We start from the raw sequence: 18111 nt of genomic DNA on the forward strand, positions 1-18111 counted from the left end.
AAGCAGTGGTATCAACGCAGAGTACTAAGCCAACGCGAATTCTCAACCGCCTCATAGCACATCAACGTTACACACACACTCATATATAATTGTTTATACATGTCCACAAATTCAAATGTCTAATTCTCCGAATATTATTAAGATTTTATTTTTTTTTGAATAAATGATAATTATTTACATTACGCGAATTTAAAGTCTTATTTAAACCCCTGCGTTCCTTTATATATCCCCCGAGATCGCACAAGGTCCTATCCCGCGTAAAAGGGATTTAATTCCCTTACCGAAAAGGACCGACGAACGGACCCCTGAAATAAGCCAGGTAAAAGCGACTATCCAGTCGTTGACCTGCAAAAGGGCCAGACAGTCCGTTCGACCTGAAATCACTCCGATTTCGGGAAAACGCTGTTACGACCTTCGAGCGGCCTTTCCTTCGTGCAGGCCAGGACGTAACAATACGTAAAATGAATCCGCGCAGTATGGGATCCGCGGTTTAAAAATTTTAATTTTTATTGTATAAAGCGAGCCAAAAATTATTCTTTCATATATTTTAACATTACATTGACTGCACATTATGATGATACCATCAGCATACAAGCGTACAAACTTTTTCATCTAATATATGTAAAATGAATCCGGGTCGTATGGGATCCGCGGCTTAAAATTTTAATTTTCTATATGTTAAGACGCGCCAAAAATTATTCTTTCATATATTTTAACAGTACATTGTCTTCACATTATGTTGGTACCATCAGAATACCAGCCTACAAACTTTTTGATTCAATATACGTAAAATGAATCCGCGCAGTATGGGATCCGCGGTTTAAAAATTTTAATTTTTATTGTATAAAGCGAGCCAAAAATTATTCTTTCATATATTTTAACATTACATTGACTGCACATTATGATGATACCATCAGCATACAAGCGTACAAACTTTTTCATCTAATATATGTAAAATGAATCCGGGTCGCATGGGATCCGCGGCTTAAAATTTTAATTTTCAATATGTTAAGACGCGCCAAAAATTATTCTTTCATATATTTTAAGAGTACATTGTCTACACATTATGATGGTACCATCAGAATACTAGCCTACAAATTAGATATTAAGTATAAGTACAATCTGTTTAATTGCTAGCGAGCATGATACATTATGTTATTTTATTACGCGATGTTAAACTTGAATAAGCTATATTCATAATTGCAAGAAATATTGATGGACGATCATTGGAATATTACTTAATACATGCAATCGCGATTAATCTTTTATTAGTCTTTCGAATTTTATTAAAATTAATATGTATGTATGTCAAGTTTCTGTACACACACGTTGTTCATTTCACCCGCGACGTTCTCGTGTAGAACGGTCAACGGGATTCACTTAACAAGACCGGTTGCTCGATTACTGAGATCGGAGTATAGCGAAAGAGTGAGAGAGAGAGAACGAGAAGGAAATCGGAGATGCATTGAAAATAGAGTCAGAGGTCACTAAACTTTCCACATTTATTACGTGATAATCACTTCGGGATAACAATGATTAATGTTCGACTATGGTTGATAGAATAACTAATGTTCGCACGCAAGCGCGTAAACGATGGATATAACCGAGCTAGCGCGGGGTTATTCGGCACGTTCTCGGCGATTCGATATATTTCGCACTCGAAACTGAGTATCAGTCGGCTGTCGCAAGTGTTATCGTTCCGAGGTGAAAAACAGACTAAAGTCGCAAAAGTCGGGGTTCTCGGTCGTCGCTTCCCCGGCTCCCCATCCCCCTGCTCTCCAAGCTACTCGGTCCACCTAGACGCGGGGGAAGGGCCCGAGAGCGCTAGAACCAAACAGGCGCGAGGAATAATAATCGAAGCAGCGCGTTAGATTTCGGCAATCTCTCAACATATACCGCCCGCCTCGTCCGTTGGGACGAAGATTCGTTTACAAAATGAGATGCCGCCCGCCATGAGGTGACGGCTGTAACAACTATAGTATAGCAATTAGAGAGATGCAACGACTTGTGGGACAACAATGCAAAGGCGCGGTTTGATCGCAATGGAATCGATATCAGTTGTCGTGTTCGAGTTCCGGGTCGGCTTGCGGTTCAACTTGCAGCGGTACGATCTTAGCGATCGGTCGTTTGAAGGTAGCGGTGGCGGTTCGTACACTGACTACACGGACAAGACCATCGGCGCCAGGGTGGAGCTCGATGATGCGAGCCAATGCCCATTTTGTCGGGGGCTGCAGTTCATTTTTCAATAGCACGAGACCGCCCACCGTCACGTTAGGTGCTCGTTTCGTCCATTTCCGGAGCTGCTGCAAGTGGTGAACGTATTCTGATGACCACCTCCGCCAGAAATGGTCTCTCAAAGCCGAGGTTAAGGCCCAGCGCGACGTCAAGCGATTGACGTCGACGTCCGCTCTTGACGGCTCCGGTAAGTTTACGGTCGCTTCCCCCATTATTAAATGACCGGGGGTGAGAGCGCTCAGGTCTGTCGGGTTACTGCTGAGCGGATATAAGGGCCTTGAGTTGAGGCAGGCCTCTATTTGCGCCAGGAGCGTCGCCATCTCCTCGAAGGTGAGGCGGGTGTCTCCGATGATACGCCTCAAATGGAATTTGACTGCTTTGACTCCGGCTTCCCAAAGGCCTCCGAAGTGAGGAGCCCCGGGCGGGATGAAAGACCATTGGGTGCCGCTGTTGGCGAGAGAAGCTGCACACTCCCTATAGAATTCAGAGGCGGATCGGAACATAGACCTCAATTCCTGGGCAGCGCCCCGGAAATTAGTTCCGTTGTCACTCATTAGCAGCTCACAATGGCCTCTCCTTGCCGTAAAACGTCGGAAGGCGGCTATAAAAGAGGTGCTCGAAAGATCAGAGACCGGTTCTAAGTGAACGGCCTTGGAGGAAAGGCATATAAAAAGACTAATATAGCCCTTGGTGGCCTGGTGACCTCGACCCTTCCAGGAACGGAGAGGCACCGGCCCAGCGTAGTCCACCCCAGAAGACTGGAAAGGGCGTGAAGGTCGCGTACGCTCCGCCGGCAGCTGACCCATTTGCTGTTCGGCGGTGGCTGCTCGGAAGCGCGCGCATCGCACGCAGGCGTGAATCACCGATCTCACTAACTAAAGAGTTGGCTTGTAGGATCCAATACCGCCGTAGAAGCAGACTCCGGGTGAGCTGGGGGCCCCCATGAAGTGAGGCGTGCTTCCCTTACAAGGAGCAGCGATAAGCGGCTGCCCTTGTGTAGGATTAACGGGTGCTTCTCCGCGAACGGGAGCAAAGCGTTTTGGAGACGGCCTCCCACTCGCAGTAGTCCATGTTCGTCCAATAGAGGCCTCAACGCTAGGAGCGGAGACCGGGTAGGCAGCGGCCTCGCACTCTCTAGACGAGATATCTCCTCCGCGAAGTCCTGTCGTTGAGCTATCCACACCCAGCGGATGCGAGCTGTCTCCAGCTCATCTCGAGACAGGAACCCTGTCCTCCTCGGGTTACGACGACGTACGTGATCAAAGAATCTAAAACAGAATGCTGTTACTCTCAGCAATTTCAGCGTACTTGAGTACCTGGTTAGAAAGTCGTTGTCCTCTTCGGCTGGACGCGCAAGGTCAACCACCACCGCGCGTGATTCCTGCTCCTCCAGTCCGTCCGTGGGAGGGCTCGGCTCCGTTGAGTGGATTCCTGGCCAAGCGAGCCAAGGCGGACCAGCCCACCAAAGTTCCAAAGCGGCTAACTCTAGCGGCTTTATTCCTCGCGTAGCAGCGTCAGCAGGGTTGTCCGTGGTCGGCACGTATCTCCAGTTTTGAGGCGGCACGAGAGATTGTATCTCCGCCACCCTGTTTGCAACAAATGTTTTCCAACGCGCCGGGTGGCCCCGAATCCAGGCAAGCGCTACGGCAGCGTCAGTCCAAGCATAGACCGGCATGTTCTCCATGTCGAGGCCCTTGAGTGTGCAGCGGATTAACCTCGCTAGTAATAAGGCGCCGCATAATTCCAACCTCGGTATGGAGATCTGTTTGACGGGCGCTACCTTGGTTTTAGCGACCAAAAGATGGGTGAAGATGACCCCCGAAGGGCTTGTAGACCGCAAGTATATAGTGACCGCATATGCACGGCTCGAGGCATCGGAGAATCCGTGCAGTTCGACGTTCTCTGCTCCGTGGAAATGAACGAATCGGGGTATCGAAAGCCAGTTTCGTCCAGTTCCGGCATGGTGTCTGCAAACTTCGTCCAGCGCGATTGTAGTTGATCTGGCAGAGGTTCATCCCATTTGAGTCCAGCCATCCATAAATCTTGTATGAAGATCTTGCCGAAAATAAGTACAGGCGACGCCCATCCTAAGGGGTCGAAAAAGCGAGCCACGTCCGACAAGACGGTCCGTTTCGTGCAATTTGCTTTATTGGTCACCGAAGCCACTCTTAAAGTAAAGGTGTCGTCGGACGGTTGCCATAAGATGCCAAGCGTGCTCACACCCTCCCGATCGTGGAATAGCTTATCGGACGGCCCATCATCTGGACATAGTTGTAGGACGTTGGCTGCTCATTTGCTTAGGTTGAATCCTCCTGCAGCAAGAATCGCGACCAGCTGACGCCGAACTTCCGTTGCCTGTTCGAGAGAATTGCCTCCGGCAAGGATATCGTCCACGTAAGAGTGGTTGCGGATGGCGTCTGCCCCTAAAGGGTACCTAAGTCCCTCGTCGTCTGCTAGCTGGAGTAGAGTCCGCAGAGCCAAGTACGGAGCTGAGGTAGTCCCGTAGACCACTGTTATCAGTCGGAAGTCCTGAACTTCTTGCGCCGGATCCGAACACCATAAAATACGCTGTAGCTTTGTGTCTTCCGAGCTAACCAGAATTTGTCTGAACATCTTGACGATGTCGGATGTAAATGCGTAAGGATAGAGACGCCAGCGGGTCAAGGTTACCCAAAGCGCCGACTGCAGTTTAGGACCTGGCAGCAGCAGGTCATTGAGCGCGTAGCCGGAAGACGTGCGGTGAGACGCGTTGAACACGACGCGTATTTTATCCATTGGACCCGATTTCTTGTAGACGGCATAGTGCGGTAGGTAGTAGGCATCCTCGCTATGAACCTCCTTCGTTGGAATAGGAACCATGTGGCCAAGACGCTGATACTCTTCCAAGAACATGGTGTAATGTTCTCGTAGTAACGCATTGCGCATCAGGCGACGTTCTAAGCTAACCAGCAGTTGAAGAGCCTCCTTGCGGTTATTCGTTAGAGGCACAAGAGAATCCGTGCGTTTTGGTAGGCGAACGATGTAGCGTCCATGCGGGTCGCGAGCGTGCGACGCCGCAAATAAACGCTCGCAGTGCTGCTCCTCCGGTCCCAAAATCGGCTCCGATGGTACCTCCTCTAGTTCCCAAAATCGTTGAAGCGTCCGGTCCACTTCAGTACAAGACACTGTAGCGTGACAAGCTGACACGCTAGGCGACGAGGGCGTCGTCGTAGTGTGACCCATCAACACCCAACCTCAGGAGGTCGCCTGAGCCGATGGAGATCCAGCAGGTCCCCTTCTTAGGCCTTCTCTAAGTAGAAGACCGTATGCATCAGCTCCTAATACGGCGTCAACCGGCGCGGGTCGATCGTAGTGCGGATCAGCCAACTCCAGTCCAGTTAGGTGAGGCCAATCGCCACGTCGGACAGCGTGTGAAGGCAGCGCCGAAGTCAATTTCGGAAGTACTAACACTGACGTTAGATGATGACGCACGGCAGGATCTCGGGGTGGGCTGATCCCTAAATCCACGGAGTACGAGGCAACGCCGGAGGAAGCTCCCTGTATGCCCGACACAGGAACATGTACGCGTTTACGAGGCAGTCTCAGAGCTCGTGCCACTCGTTCAGTGACGAAGGTGGCCTCAGATCCTGAATCCAGCAAGGCTCGTACCACTAGAGAGTCCCCCTTGCTGTTTGAACAGGATACTTGAGCAGTAGCCAGAAGAATCGGACCCCTGGTCGTAAGTACGAGAGCGGCCAAGTTGGCGTTCACCGAAGAGTCCGTTGTAGCTTTCCCACTGGCACTCGAGTGGTCCGTGACCGGAGCCTTATCGGTATGATCGGAGTCCGCTGTCGAAGAGCTTTCTTTAAGATGTAAGAGAGTTTGATGTTTACCCTGACAATTGATACATCGAAAACCGGAAGGACAGCTCGACACCGAATGATTATCCTTGAGGCAATTAAAGCACACTCCCTGCTTCTTTACGTGTTCTCGACGTTGCGTCACCGTAAGTTCCTTGAAGCGGGAACAATAGTTAAACAAATGGTTACCTTGGCATACCGAACAGCGTTTGCCACGCTTCGATGGTCCAGAAGTCGACGTTGTTAGTGTGTTTACTTTCGCCTTTCGATCCTGCGATTTAGCCGAAGAGGTCGCTGCTGTGGGAGCTGGCCTTGAATTGGCAGCTTCTAGTGCACGAATACGTGTCTGTAGAAAGTCCTCCAGCTTGCTGAGCTGTGGAAACTCGGTGCTGGTCTGAAGAGAGGCCTCCCACAGGAGTCGCGACGATGAGTCCAACTTTTCCAACCACGTGGACAAACCAATCGTCCCAGTGCTCGACGGGACGTCCGAGAGACTCAAAAGATCGACGCGTTTGTAACGCCACGCTGCTCAACCGCTTGAGCTCTGTTGCTGACGGTTTAGTGATAGGCGTGCTGTTCAAGAAGGTACACATATGAGCCGCAAGTAAGACTCCCTTATTATCGTAGCGTGCCACCAGCTCCGACCATGCTGTCTCATAGCCCTTATTTGTCAATCCGATGTTGGCGACGACAGCTGCAGCTTCCCCTGTGAGACTGGTTTTAAGATACTGCAACTTCTGAACTGGAGCTAGTTCTGGCACATCACCCACGAGTGATCGGAATAAGTCTCGAAAACTTTCCCATGCTAGCTGGTCTCCCGAAAAGTTTGGCAGGCCTATCTTAGGCAGCTGAATGTGTTTCAAAAGAGACGTCGTCGCGCGGGCTGGATCTTGGTTTTTACTAGATGATATTGCTTCGAGCTTTTCTTGTATCCGAGTCTTGGTTGCCACATAGTTATCCTCGGTTTTCGCGTAAACGTGCTCGTTTAGATATTCTTGAATCTCCCTTACATTTGTCGTGTCGTACTCGTGCAGTTTATAGTGGCCATCTTCGAACCTCTGCCAATAGGTTTCAAGCAAAGCAAGGCGGGTCCTCATATACTCATACGTCATCTTTTCCTTGCCTGCTTTGGCTAGGTTTTCCCAAAATCGCTCGATAAAGCCCTTGGTCGTGTTGTGTTTCTTTAACAGGACCTCCATGTTGGCCATAGTTTCTAAGCACTTGATATGTAGCCGCGGAAAAGCGGAACGTTAAGCGAAAATCCGTGAGCGCGGGTAGCGCGACGCGGGGCTAGAGATTGTGGACGCAGGTAGCGCGCGGCGCGGGGAAAGTCCTTGTTGACGCGGGTAGCGCGCGGCGCGGGGAAAGTCCTTGTTGACGCGGGTAGCGCGGCCGCACGCGCGAATCACGTGATCGACGGCGCGGGTTGCACGTGATCGTGCAGCGAGAGTCCGGAATCGCTTTTAATTATGCAACTTGGTTTGCAAAGTTACTTTACAATTCACTCTTGATGCGACACTGACGGTTGCACCATATCGAAACTCTGTCTCATTCCCTGCGGATGCAAGGTCGTCTGTATGATCACGCGGCACGAACCCCGATATCCACGTAGCCTCTTCTCTTTTCTCTCCACTCGAACTATCCGGCTCGAAGGACCAATGTTCATTTCACCCGCGACGTTCTCGTGTAGAACGGTCAACGGGATTCACTTAACAAGACCGGTTGCTCGATTACTGAGATCGGAGTATAGCGAAAGAGTGAGAGAGAGAGAACGAGAAGGAAATCGGAGATGCATTGAAAATAGAGTCAGAGGTCACTAAACTTTCCACATTTATTACGTGATAATCACTTCGGGATAACAATGATTAATGTTCGACTATGGTTGATAGAATAACTAATGTTCGCACGCAAGCGCGTAAACGATGGATATAACCGAGCTAGCGCGGGGTTATTCGGCACGTTCTCGGCGATTCGATATATTTCGCACTCGAAACTGAGTATCAGTCGGCCGTCGCAAGTGTTATCGTTCCGAGGTGAAAAACAGACTAAAGTCGCAAAAGTCGGGGTTCTCGGTCGTCGCTTCCCCGGCTCCCCATCCCCCTGCTCTCCAAGCTACTCGGTCCACCTAGACGCGGGGGAAGGGCCCGAGAGCGCGAGAACCAAACAGGCGCGAGGAATAATAATCGGGGCAGCGCGTTAGATTTCGGCAATCTTTCAACACACGTATAAATGACACACTTGAAATTACAATCGCAGTGATTACGAAATCGAAATATTGAATAGTATATAATATAAATTTAAATACACAGTAATAATTTAGACGATGGTTCAAGTAAGTCAAAGTTACAGCCTATTATGGTTTTTGAATTTGGCGCGCGGCGTGCTGAGTGTCGACTTACGTAGTTACTACGTCACGTTCTTCATCCTTCGCGTCCTCGCGCTTGTCATGGTATCGCGCTCAATCGGCTCCGCATTTTTCACGCGTTTTTCCCGTTAAGAATGAATTCCGCGTACAAACAAATGTCGAGAGTATTGAATCGTGCCACGGGCAATTAGCAGGAAGTATGAATTATCTCGTGCGATCGCGGTTAATCAATTTACGACAGTCTGCAACCGCCGGGCTATGCCGCTTTTTCTCCGAATCGTTCGATCTCATTGAACATTCTGTTTATAAAGAGGTATGTATCATTTGGCGTAATTTATTTGTACGAATTGCATCGCATTCAAGCTTTTGTGCTTTGGGAAAACTATATTTTGGATGTGAGATATTTAATTAATACATAATTTATCGTTTTCAGATGATTGTGTCGCGCGCGAACCGCGCGAAGTTTGTTGCATTACGTCACGATATACTACGTCACAGCGTACTACTTCACTACATATCAGTAGGGATACTATGAGAGTTCTAACCCATGGGGCTCCGAGGGTGGCGCGGGGTGCGGGGGTTCTCCGCGGCGAGGGGGTATGACGTCACGCGGGGCGGGGGGGATCTTGTAGGCGAGGGGGATGACGTCACGCGGGGCGGGGGCGCTTATCGCTGTGCGGGAGACGCTTATCGCGTATTGTTTTTCATAAACAAAACAGCGTATTGTATTACTTTGAATTATCTAACATGTTTTATTATAAACAAAACACCGCAAAGTGAGCGCCGACATTCGGCCACCCTCGCGATACCTCCCTCACCCCTCCCCCATAAGGCGACGCGCTTTGGCGGTACTTCCACCCTCCCCCTCCCCTGCCCATATGTGACGTTTCTTCCTCATTGTTTAGGAAGAATTCTTTTGCGATAATTTTGCCGGCATTCGGCCGCCCTCGCGGTACCTCCCCCTCCTCTCCTCCATCTGAGGGGATCTTGGGAGGTCGCGCTTATCGCAATGAACACGTCGGGACGTGTTTTTTTCGCGGTAAAAGACCGTGTTGCATTACGCGCCGATATTCGGCAGCCTTTGCTGAACCTTTTCCCTCCCCTAAGCGGAATTCTTTCTCATTGTTTAGGGAGCGCCGATGTCCGGCCGCTTGAATTTTTATAAACAAAAATGAGCGCCGATGTCCGGCCGCTCTGTGTCAAAAGCGATAACGCGATGAAGGGAGATTACCTTTCTGATATGTAATTAAACAATCCGTTAATCATGAAGAGGGGAAGAAATGATTAGACGAAATATAATAAGGACTGCTATCACTTCAAATCATAGTACGTAATTTGCAAGCGCACAGATACGTCGGTCGAAAAAAGAATAGCTGGTGCAAGTGCTCTATAGAACGTGATATTAAAAAGTGTGGAAAAATGGAAAACATTGAGCAGACTGAACGCGACCTGTTCGGTCCCATCAAATCTCCACCTTGGGCGAGTATTTTGAATGGGCGCTGCGCAGCGAGGAATTTATCAAACTGCTCGAAGAAAACAGCCATGTCAAGCGTCCTCGACTCTCCATTGGATATAGACAATCTTTGGTTGCTAGAATCGCGCGACTCGAGGGAGGTCTCTGCAAAAACTCGATTGCAGAGACAGTTTATATCCAGTGGTGGTAATTACAGTGGTGACAATAACGTAGGAAGACTCGTTTGGCGAGAGATCGATACCGCGTTTGAAAATCGTATACTGACCGGTGCTTAACGCAGACTATATCGAACCGCGACAATTTTTGGAAGATGCTAGTAGTGTAGTACTCGAGCAAGTGCAAGACGTTATAAAAATACACAACTGTGTCAAAGTAAATACTGTGTTCAACGGTGAGTTTCTGACAGGTGATAAGCGCGCTAACAAAAGTATTAACACGAGAAATTATGAACTTTTTCGTACGTCCGATTTACGCGAGTGGTATGAGCGGCACGTCATCGAAACCACATTGACGTCTCTCGAAGAGTTTCAGGAACGTGATAGCGGATGGGCATTGTCACGAATCCTCGATCTTACGGTCAACGTCAACAAGTGCAATCCTATGCGCGCGGGATGCCATATTAAATTACCGCGAGAAATTATGACGAAGAGAGCGGTAATTAAGGTGCTATCAATGGACAATGCGTGTTTCGCGTGGTCAGTGGTGGCCGCTCTGTACCCCGCTGAAAAATATACTGAGAGAACATCTTTATATCCGCACTATACGACGGTGTTAAATTTACAAAACATTGAGTTTCCGATAACGTTGAATCAAATAAAAGGAAGAAGGAATTATCAATTCTTCCGATACGACTCGCCGATCAGAAAAAAGAAAAACATGTGAATTTGCTGTACGTGGAGAAGGAGGACGACAACGTTGGACATTTCGTGTATATAATTTCGTGTATAAAAATCTGTCTCGCCTCGTAAGTTCGCAACTGAGCAAACACAATGGTCAAAAATATATCTGCGATCGGTATGTATATTTATTGCAAATTATATAATTGTAAATAAAATTGTAAATAAAATTGTAAATGAAATTGTAAATAAAATTGTAATTTTTTTTCACAGATGCTTGCACTTCTTTAACTTGAGCGAAAAGTTGGAGGCTCACATTGTGGACTGTGGAGAAATGAATGACTGCGCTATCCGGTTACCAAGCGATAAAGATAAGTGGCTCGGCTTCGACAACTACAACAGAAAGGAGCGGCTTCCGTTTGTAGTGTACGCCGACTTGGAGTGTGTGTTGAGGAAGACATCGGAACACGTGTCATACTATCAACATCACGAGGTATTTAGCGTTGGATACTATGTGCAATGCTCGTACGATGAAACATTATCCGCATACAGATCTTATCGCGGTGCCGATTGTGTCGCGTGGTTCGCCAACAAACTCGAGGAATTAGCGCATCGCATAAAGGGTATTTTGTCTAATAATGTCCCCATGATAAATTTAACATCAGACGAGTGTGAAAAATTTCATAGCGCCACGCAATGTCACATTTGTGAAAAACCGTTTGCGCCGGACGATAATCGAGTACGCGATCATTGACATTTGACCGGGCGATACAGGGGTCCCGCACACTCAAACTGTAATCTAAATTACAAAGACTCTTATGTCATTCCTGTAGTTTTCCACAATCTATCCGGTTATGATGCACATTTTATCATAAAAGAAATAGCTATTGCATACGAAGGATGTGTAGATGTGCTTCCAATAACAAAAGAAAAATACATTTCATTTACAAAGACTGTCAATAGTACCGACGACGACGACAAAGATCGGAAAGCTTGCATAAAATTACGATTCATCGATTCATACAAATTTCTCACAATCAGTGCTAGTCTTGACAAATTAGCATCTTTTCTCGATAAGAATAAGTTAAAAATTTTACGTTTTAATTTTTCCGCATTATCCGCTCACAATTTCGAATTATTGACGCGAAAAGGTGTCTTTCCGTACGAGTACATTGACTGCGTGGACAAGCTGCAGGACACGCGTTTACCGCCGCGCGAATCGTTTTACAGTTCTTTAACCGGTGACACTGTATCCGAGAGCGATTACGCGCACGCTGAGAACGTCTGGAATCGATTCTCCCTTCGAACTCTTAGCGAATATAGCGATTTGTACTGAAAAACTGATGTCTTGTTATTAGCAGATATTTTTGAAAATTTTCGCGACACTTGCATCGCGAGTTACGGACTCGATCCTGCGTATTATACTCTTCCCGGGTATACATGGGACGCGATGCTAAAACATACAAATATTACATTTGAATTGCTTACCGATATCGACATGGTTATGTTTATTGAACGGGGTATATGCGGTGGTCTAAGTCAATATTCCAACAGATACGCGCATGCTAATAACAAGTACATGCAGTCATATGATTCATCGAAACCATCGTCGTACCTTATGTACTTCGATGTAAATAATTTGTATGGATGGGCAATGTGTCAACCATTGCCTTATGCCGATTTTCGATGGGTCAAAGACATTTCAAACTTTGACGTTAACGCGATCGCTCCGGATTCGCTCACAGGTTATATTCTCGAGGTTGATCTAGAGTACCCACAAAATAAACACAACACACACATTGATCTACCGTTCTGTCCGACGCGCGGCAAGCGGGAAGATAAGCTCCTCGCGACGCTATATGACAAGAAGCGTTACGTCATACATTATCGCAACCTGCAGCAGTGTACACGTCACGGTCTTCGTATCGTAAAGATACATCGCGTATTACAATTTACTCAATCATGGCTCCGCGATTACATCAAACTCAATACAAAATTTAGAACACAAGCGAAAAATGATTTTGAAAAAAATTTGTACAAATTGATGAACAACGTGGTATTCGGCAAAACTATGGAAAACGTTCGAAATCATGTAGATGTAAAATTATTAACAAAGTGGGACGGACGATACGATACGGAAGCGATGATCGCGAAACCAAATTTCCATAGCAGGAGCGTCTTTTCGGAAAATTTAATCGCCGTTGAATTACGTAAACTAGAAGTAAAATTTAACAAACCAATCTATGTTGGTATGTGTATACTCGATATATCAAAAGTGTGTCTGACGAATTTCACTATGAGTACATGTCACCGCTCTATCGTGAAAGATGTCGGATAATGTACACCGACACCGACAGTTTAATATATCACATCGAGTGCTACGATGTGTACGAGAACATGAAACGCGATATCGCTAGATTCGAGCGATTATCCAATTGACAACGCGTACAGTATAGCGCATGCAAACAAAAAGGTGCCAGGCTTGATGAAAGACGAGAATAACGGTGCGATAATGTCCGAATTCGTCGGGCTTAGAGCACAAATGTACGCGGTGAGGGTGGACGGCAAAAGAGACACTAAAAAAGCAAAAGGTGTCAAAAGTAATGTCGTAGCGCGTAGTATAACATTCGACGATTATACGCGATGAAGAGATTGAAATGACACGTCAGCAGTCATGTATTAGATCGAAATTGCATGAAGTGTATACCATCCGCGAGACAAAAATTGCTCTAAGTCCGTACGATGATAAGCGGTATATTATACCTGATTCGACCGACACATTACCATGTGGACATTACCAGATACCCTTATAAAATATAATGTAGTATAATGTGTGTGTGTGTGTGTGTATGATATATTGTTATGTAACATATGTGTAATATATTGTAACGATTAAAAGAAAGGATGTATTAATAAAGATTTTGTATTTCATATATTTCATGTATATTTTATTATATATTTTATACGTTGTACACATTATATTTTTCTTAAAATAAATAGTCTATATGAATTAAATCACATTGTCCTTATGTATCCAAGAATTGTGTGAATTGTCAAATCCCAGTCATTTCACGTAAACCTCGTCACCCCTCCTGCGCAATATTTTCTCCACAAGATACAAGTCCGGGTAATTCGCGCGATGCAACTCGTGCTCGTAAAACGCTCCAGCGACAGATGTTTTGCGATAGTCCTCGAGTAGATAGGTTATGGGATTAGTACGCTGCACTTTAACAATTTTAAATACTTTGGTTGTCCAATTTGATGTGTAACCCTTCTCAAAAAGTTTCTTGTACTTGCTAACGCGTACCGAGTCACCTACTTTGAATTTCGCCGGAGCGGCAATCTTTATGTTACTATATACCGTTTTTAAAAGTTTATCAGCGATCGCGGGGGTCACGTCGGCGCGTCGCATGCCGATTGTTCGGTGCTTGCGCGCGTTATAATCCGATACGAGTCGCGGCAACGCGTCGATCCACTTGTAAGCTCCATTCAGCGTAAACATCTTCCACATGTCGTTCTTCAGCGTACGATTGAATCGCTCGACGACCGATGCCTTCATTACCGAATATGTAGAATAATGATTGATGTTATGTTTCCGTATAAGCCGTTGCACGTCAGCGTTGTAAAATTCCTTCCCCATATCAGTTTGCATGTTTTTCGGGCATCTCTTGCTATCTCGAATTATTTCGGCGATAGCGTCAGCCGTCTCGCTTCCACCTTTACTCTTGAGTGGTACGGCCCACGCGTACTTGCTCAACACATCGATGATGGTGAGTATGTAGTGATAACCTTTGTTGAAACGAGAGTACGGACGCATCTCGACGATGTCGGCTTGCCACAGATCATCATATCTTCGCACTATGACACGTCTTCGGGGAAAATTTTTTCTCGCCGGCGCGTGCCGCTTCGTTCATCAACTGCCGTCTCTCCAAACTATGTTGTTTCATCGCTTCGTCGGTTTTTCCCGATCGTCGTTTACTGTTGCTTGTTTTATCGCTCATTTCCGTTACTGACCCGTTCCTGAGCCGTTCGTAGTCGTTCTTGAGCCGTTCGTAGCCGTTCTTGAGCCGTTCGTAGTCGTTCTTGACCCGTTCTTGAGCCGTTCATAGCCGTTCTTGCGTTGTTTACTTCCGTTCTTGACCCATTCAAAAATCGTTCTTGATTCGTTCGTAGCCTTGTTCACAGTCGTTTCTAACCCGTTCGTAGCCGTTCCTGACCCGTTCGCAACCGTTCCTGACCCGTTCACAGCCGTTCCTGAGTTGATAGTAACCTTGTATGTAGCCTTTAATGACTTGTTCGTAGCCTCGTTCGCAGCCCTGCTTGAGTTGTTCGTACGCAGCTGTTGCTAGGCCGTTCACTACCATTATCACTCATTGTAGTTAGATAGCAGTTCGATAATCCTTCGTAGCCGTTCGATAATCGTTCGATAACCCTTCGTAGATGTTTGATAACGGTTCGATAGCCACTCCTAACCCGTTCACTGCTGCTCATTCAAGTTGATAGTCGTTTTTGAGTTAGCATTAGCTATACGTTGAAGTTCGTTTATCGCAGTCTGTACTGCTCGCACGTCCTTCTCGAACGAAGTCAGCTTCTCATCTGATTCTGTCTGTTGATTCATCAATCTTTTAACGCAGGATTCCACATACAGTTTGTTGACAGCATCAGCTTCAGGTTGCGCTACACGACGAATCTTGCGCGATCTTGCATCATAGTCTGTAGCGAAACGACACAGAGCGTTTCCGCGCACATAACTTCTCACCAATCTATCCCAATGATCGCTTGTGCCAGTTGCATTATTTCTCCGTTCGAATAATCCAAATTTGTTGATAGGCATTTTTCGATGCGAATGACGTCGATCGACTGATTAGTTTTGCCGAGACCCCGTTTAATTTATAATAATGCCTGCTTCGCGAAGTTCCTCGATGATCGACAGGATCTCATTGTCGTGAGCGTTGTGGCCAGCTCGGCGCGAAGCATCGAGCAATCGTACCCGATCCACTAGCTCGTTGGGGTCGTCCCAGTGCACGTAATCAATTTTATTGTCGGTTAGCGTCATCGCTTGAGGCATGAATACACTCTTTCCAGATTTTTTCTTTTCAATTGACATCAACGGTGCGATTATTTGTTTGTATTTGTATCCCCTGTTGCTCCGTAATTGACCTTGCGCATCATATTTGCGTTTATGCGCTCGTCGCCAATAATATGCTCTTGTATTTTTGCATATCGTCTTCCGTGTAAATAACATCATCGGGAATCCTCTTGAAGACTAGCTCGTATAATCCAGGTGTACCAATGTACTTTACTTTGTCTATAATTATAGAGTCATATTTATCCATATCGAATTATCCATGTCGCCTACAGTTTTATAAGCGTTGGACCGTTAACAGTGCGAGTTCGTACGATTAACGACGCCAAGTTAATAAGTCTTGAATCTTCAAATGTATACATGATGATGATCGAGAATCGACGTTACACCGTATGTTCGATCTCGATCCATGCATTGATGTAACTTTTGACCGATTGGTTAAAATTACCAATACAGTCGATATCAAGTTTACGCAATTTTCAAATATCGCGTCCAATGTAACGAATCCTAAAGAAGTATCAAATGTAATACGCGCGAGCGATGCCTTCAACAAGCATCAGCTCATCGATTGCGAGCTAGCAGCTTTAGTTTTTAGTCCATAATATGTAAGAAAAAAAATTTAAAAGAAGAATAAAGAGTTTTTAAGTCTAAATTATGATGTAATTTCTTTACATGCATTTCCATTCTTCATCTTTCTCCCACCCGTAAACAGTCCCAGCTCTCATACGTAGCTCGTTGTAAGGTCCTTGCGGGGGATGATGTCATGCGGGGAAGGGGGAACGTGACGCTAGAGACTGAGAGGCTAGGGATCGCGAGGCTAGGGACCGAGAGGCTAGGAATCGCGAGGCTAGGGACCGAGAGGCTAGGGATCGCGAGGCTAGGGACCGAGAGGCTAGGGACTGCGAGAGAGATAGCGCTTAGGAGAGAAAGAGAGAGCGCGAGGTGAACGCGAGAGAAAGAGAGGGTGTGAGGCGAACGTGAAGGAGAGAGATGTTGCGGCGAGGTATATGAAAGAGAGATAGCGCGAAGTTAGGGCCTGCGAGAGAGGTAGCGCTTAGGAGAGCGTGAGGCGCAGCGAGGAGAGAGAGAGAGAGGCGAACGCGAGAGACAGATAGCGAGAGGCGCACGCGAGAGACATAGATAGCGAAGGAGAGTGTGAGGTGTTCGCAAGAGAGAATTTTTTTTCTATTAATAATAATTTTTATTCATAAAATGTGTGTGTGTGTGTGTGATTAAAAATATAAAAGCAATGTAAAATTTAAAAATAGATATAATATAAAAGATTATAAAAGAATACGATAAAATGTAAATATAAATTAATATAAAAGAAAATTAAGAATAATTTTATCGGCTCTCAATATCAAAGATTTAAGTATGAAATTGAATGGATAAAAGAAAATATAAAATAAAAATGAAAATATATGAATAAAAATTAATATAAAATATAAAATGAAAAAAAAATGCTAGCGGCAACGGCAGCTGTGAGGTAGTCGGGCGATGAAGGTGGTTACAGTGACTGCAGCGATGACTGGTGAGGTAGTAGAGTGGAGGCTGCGTTTTATACTGAAAATAGAAACAGTGAATTTTACTTTTGTTTTTTTCAAATTTTTTAATTTATTATAAATATAAAACGGATACTTACAATGATTACAAAGTGGACACATGTTCCGCGTGAATATCAGATGCAGCGGAGCGTGACAATCGCTGCACCACTCTTCTATAATCACTTCATAAGAAGTGGTACAATGCACGCGTATGGCACAAATGTTTACAAATAGTTCCACATTTCGTACTACACAAGCAGTGCATAATTTAATATAATCTTCAGATATATAATATGAATATATAGCGCACACCCTCATTACAACATTTATGTTGCTGATTACAGGCACCCCCAATAATTGTTCAATTATATCCAAGTCCCCGCCGTGCTCGCTACTATAATCGGAATCTGTTGATTCACTCACTATGTCATTTTCTTCTCTATCACTATCTTCTGCAATATCTATAATATCTACATCAACATCGCTATCTTCCACATCTATAATTTCTGTCATTATCACTATCCTCAATCATAATAATATCTTCATCCATTTCTTTTACTCTGATCTGTACTATACGAATGCTAAAGACTTTTTGACGCGGAGACAGACTCTCTCCATAAGTTTCAACCCCCATTCCTCTCAAAATTATCGCAATTCTTCCTTAAAAATATTAAGGAAGATGTTTCGCTCTCGTTTACGACCGATTTAGTACTCTGCGTTGATACCACTGCT

General features: G+C 45.8%; 4 protein-coding genes across 4 annotated transcripts; all 4 read right to left on the reverse strand.

The window, feature by feature from the left end:
• Positions 1–2054: 2054 nt before the first annotated feature.
• On the reverse strand, positions 2055–2789 carry LOC145948664 (uncharacterized). Its single transcript, XM_083058289.1, has one exon. It carries the CDS (start codon positions 2787–2789, stop codon positions 2055–2057), a length of 735 nt encoding a protein of 244 aa, XP_082914415.1.
• Positions 2790–3106: 317 nt separating this feature from the next.
• On the reverse strand, positions 3107–3910 carry LOC145948665 (uncharacterized). Its single transcript, XM_083058290.1, has one exon. It carries the CDS (start codon positions 3908–3910, stop codon positions 3107–3109), a length of 804 nt encoding a protein of 267 aa, XP_082914416.1.
• Positions 3911–4524: 614 nt separating this feature from the next.
• LOC145948666 (uncharacterized) lies at positions 4525–5457 on the reverse strand. The gene has a single exon (XM_083058291.1). The coding sequence runs from the start codon at positions 5455–5457 to the stop codon at positions 4525–4527; it is 933 nt and encodes a 310-aa protein (XP_082914417.1).
• A 12-nt stretch (positions 5458–5469) lies between these two features.
• LOC145948667 (uncharacterized) lies at positions 5470–7282 on the reverse strand. The gene is made up of 2 exons (XM_083058292.1): positions 6512–7282; positions 5470–6468 (listed from the first exon to the last, which is right to left on the reverse strand). Exons 1-2 carry the CDS (start codon positions 7280–7282, stop codon positions 5470–5472), a joined length of 1770 nt encoding a protein of 589 aa, XP_082914418.1.
• Positions 7283–18111: the final 10829 nt, after the last annotated feature.

Source organism: Prenolepis imparis, unplaced genomic scaffold (assembly GCF_030444845.1).
Source record: "Prenolepis imparis isolate NDT839.2.m4 unplaced genomic scaffold, iyPreImpa1.0 SCAF_553, whole genome shotgun sequence".
NCBI classification, from domain to species: Eukaryota; Metazoa; Arthropoda; class Insecta; order Hymenoptera; family Formicidae; genus Prenolepis; species Prenolepis imparis.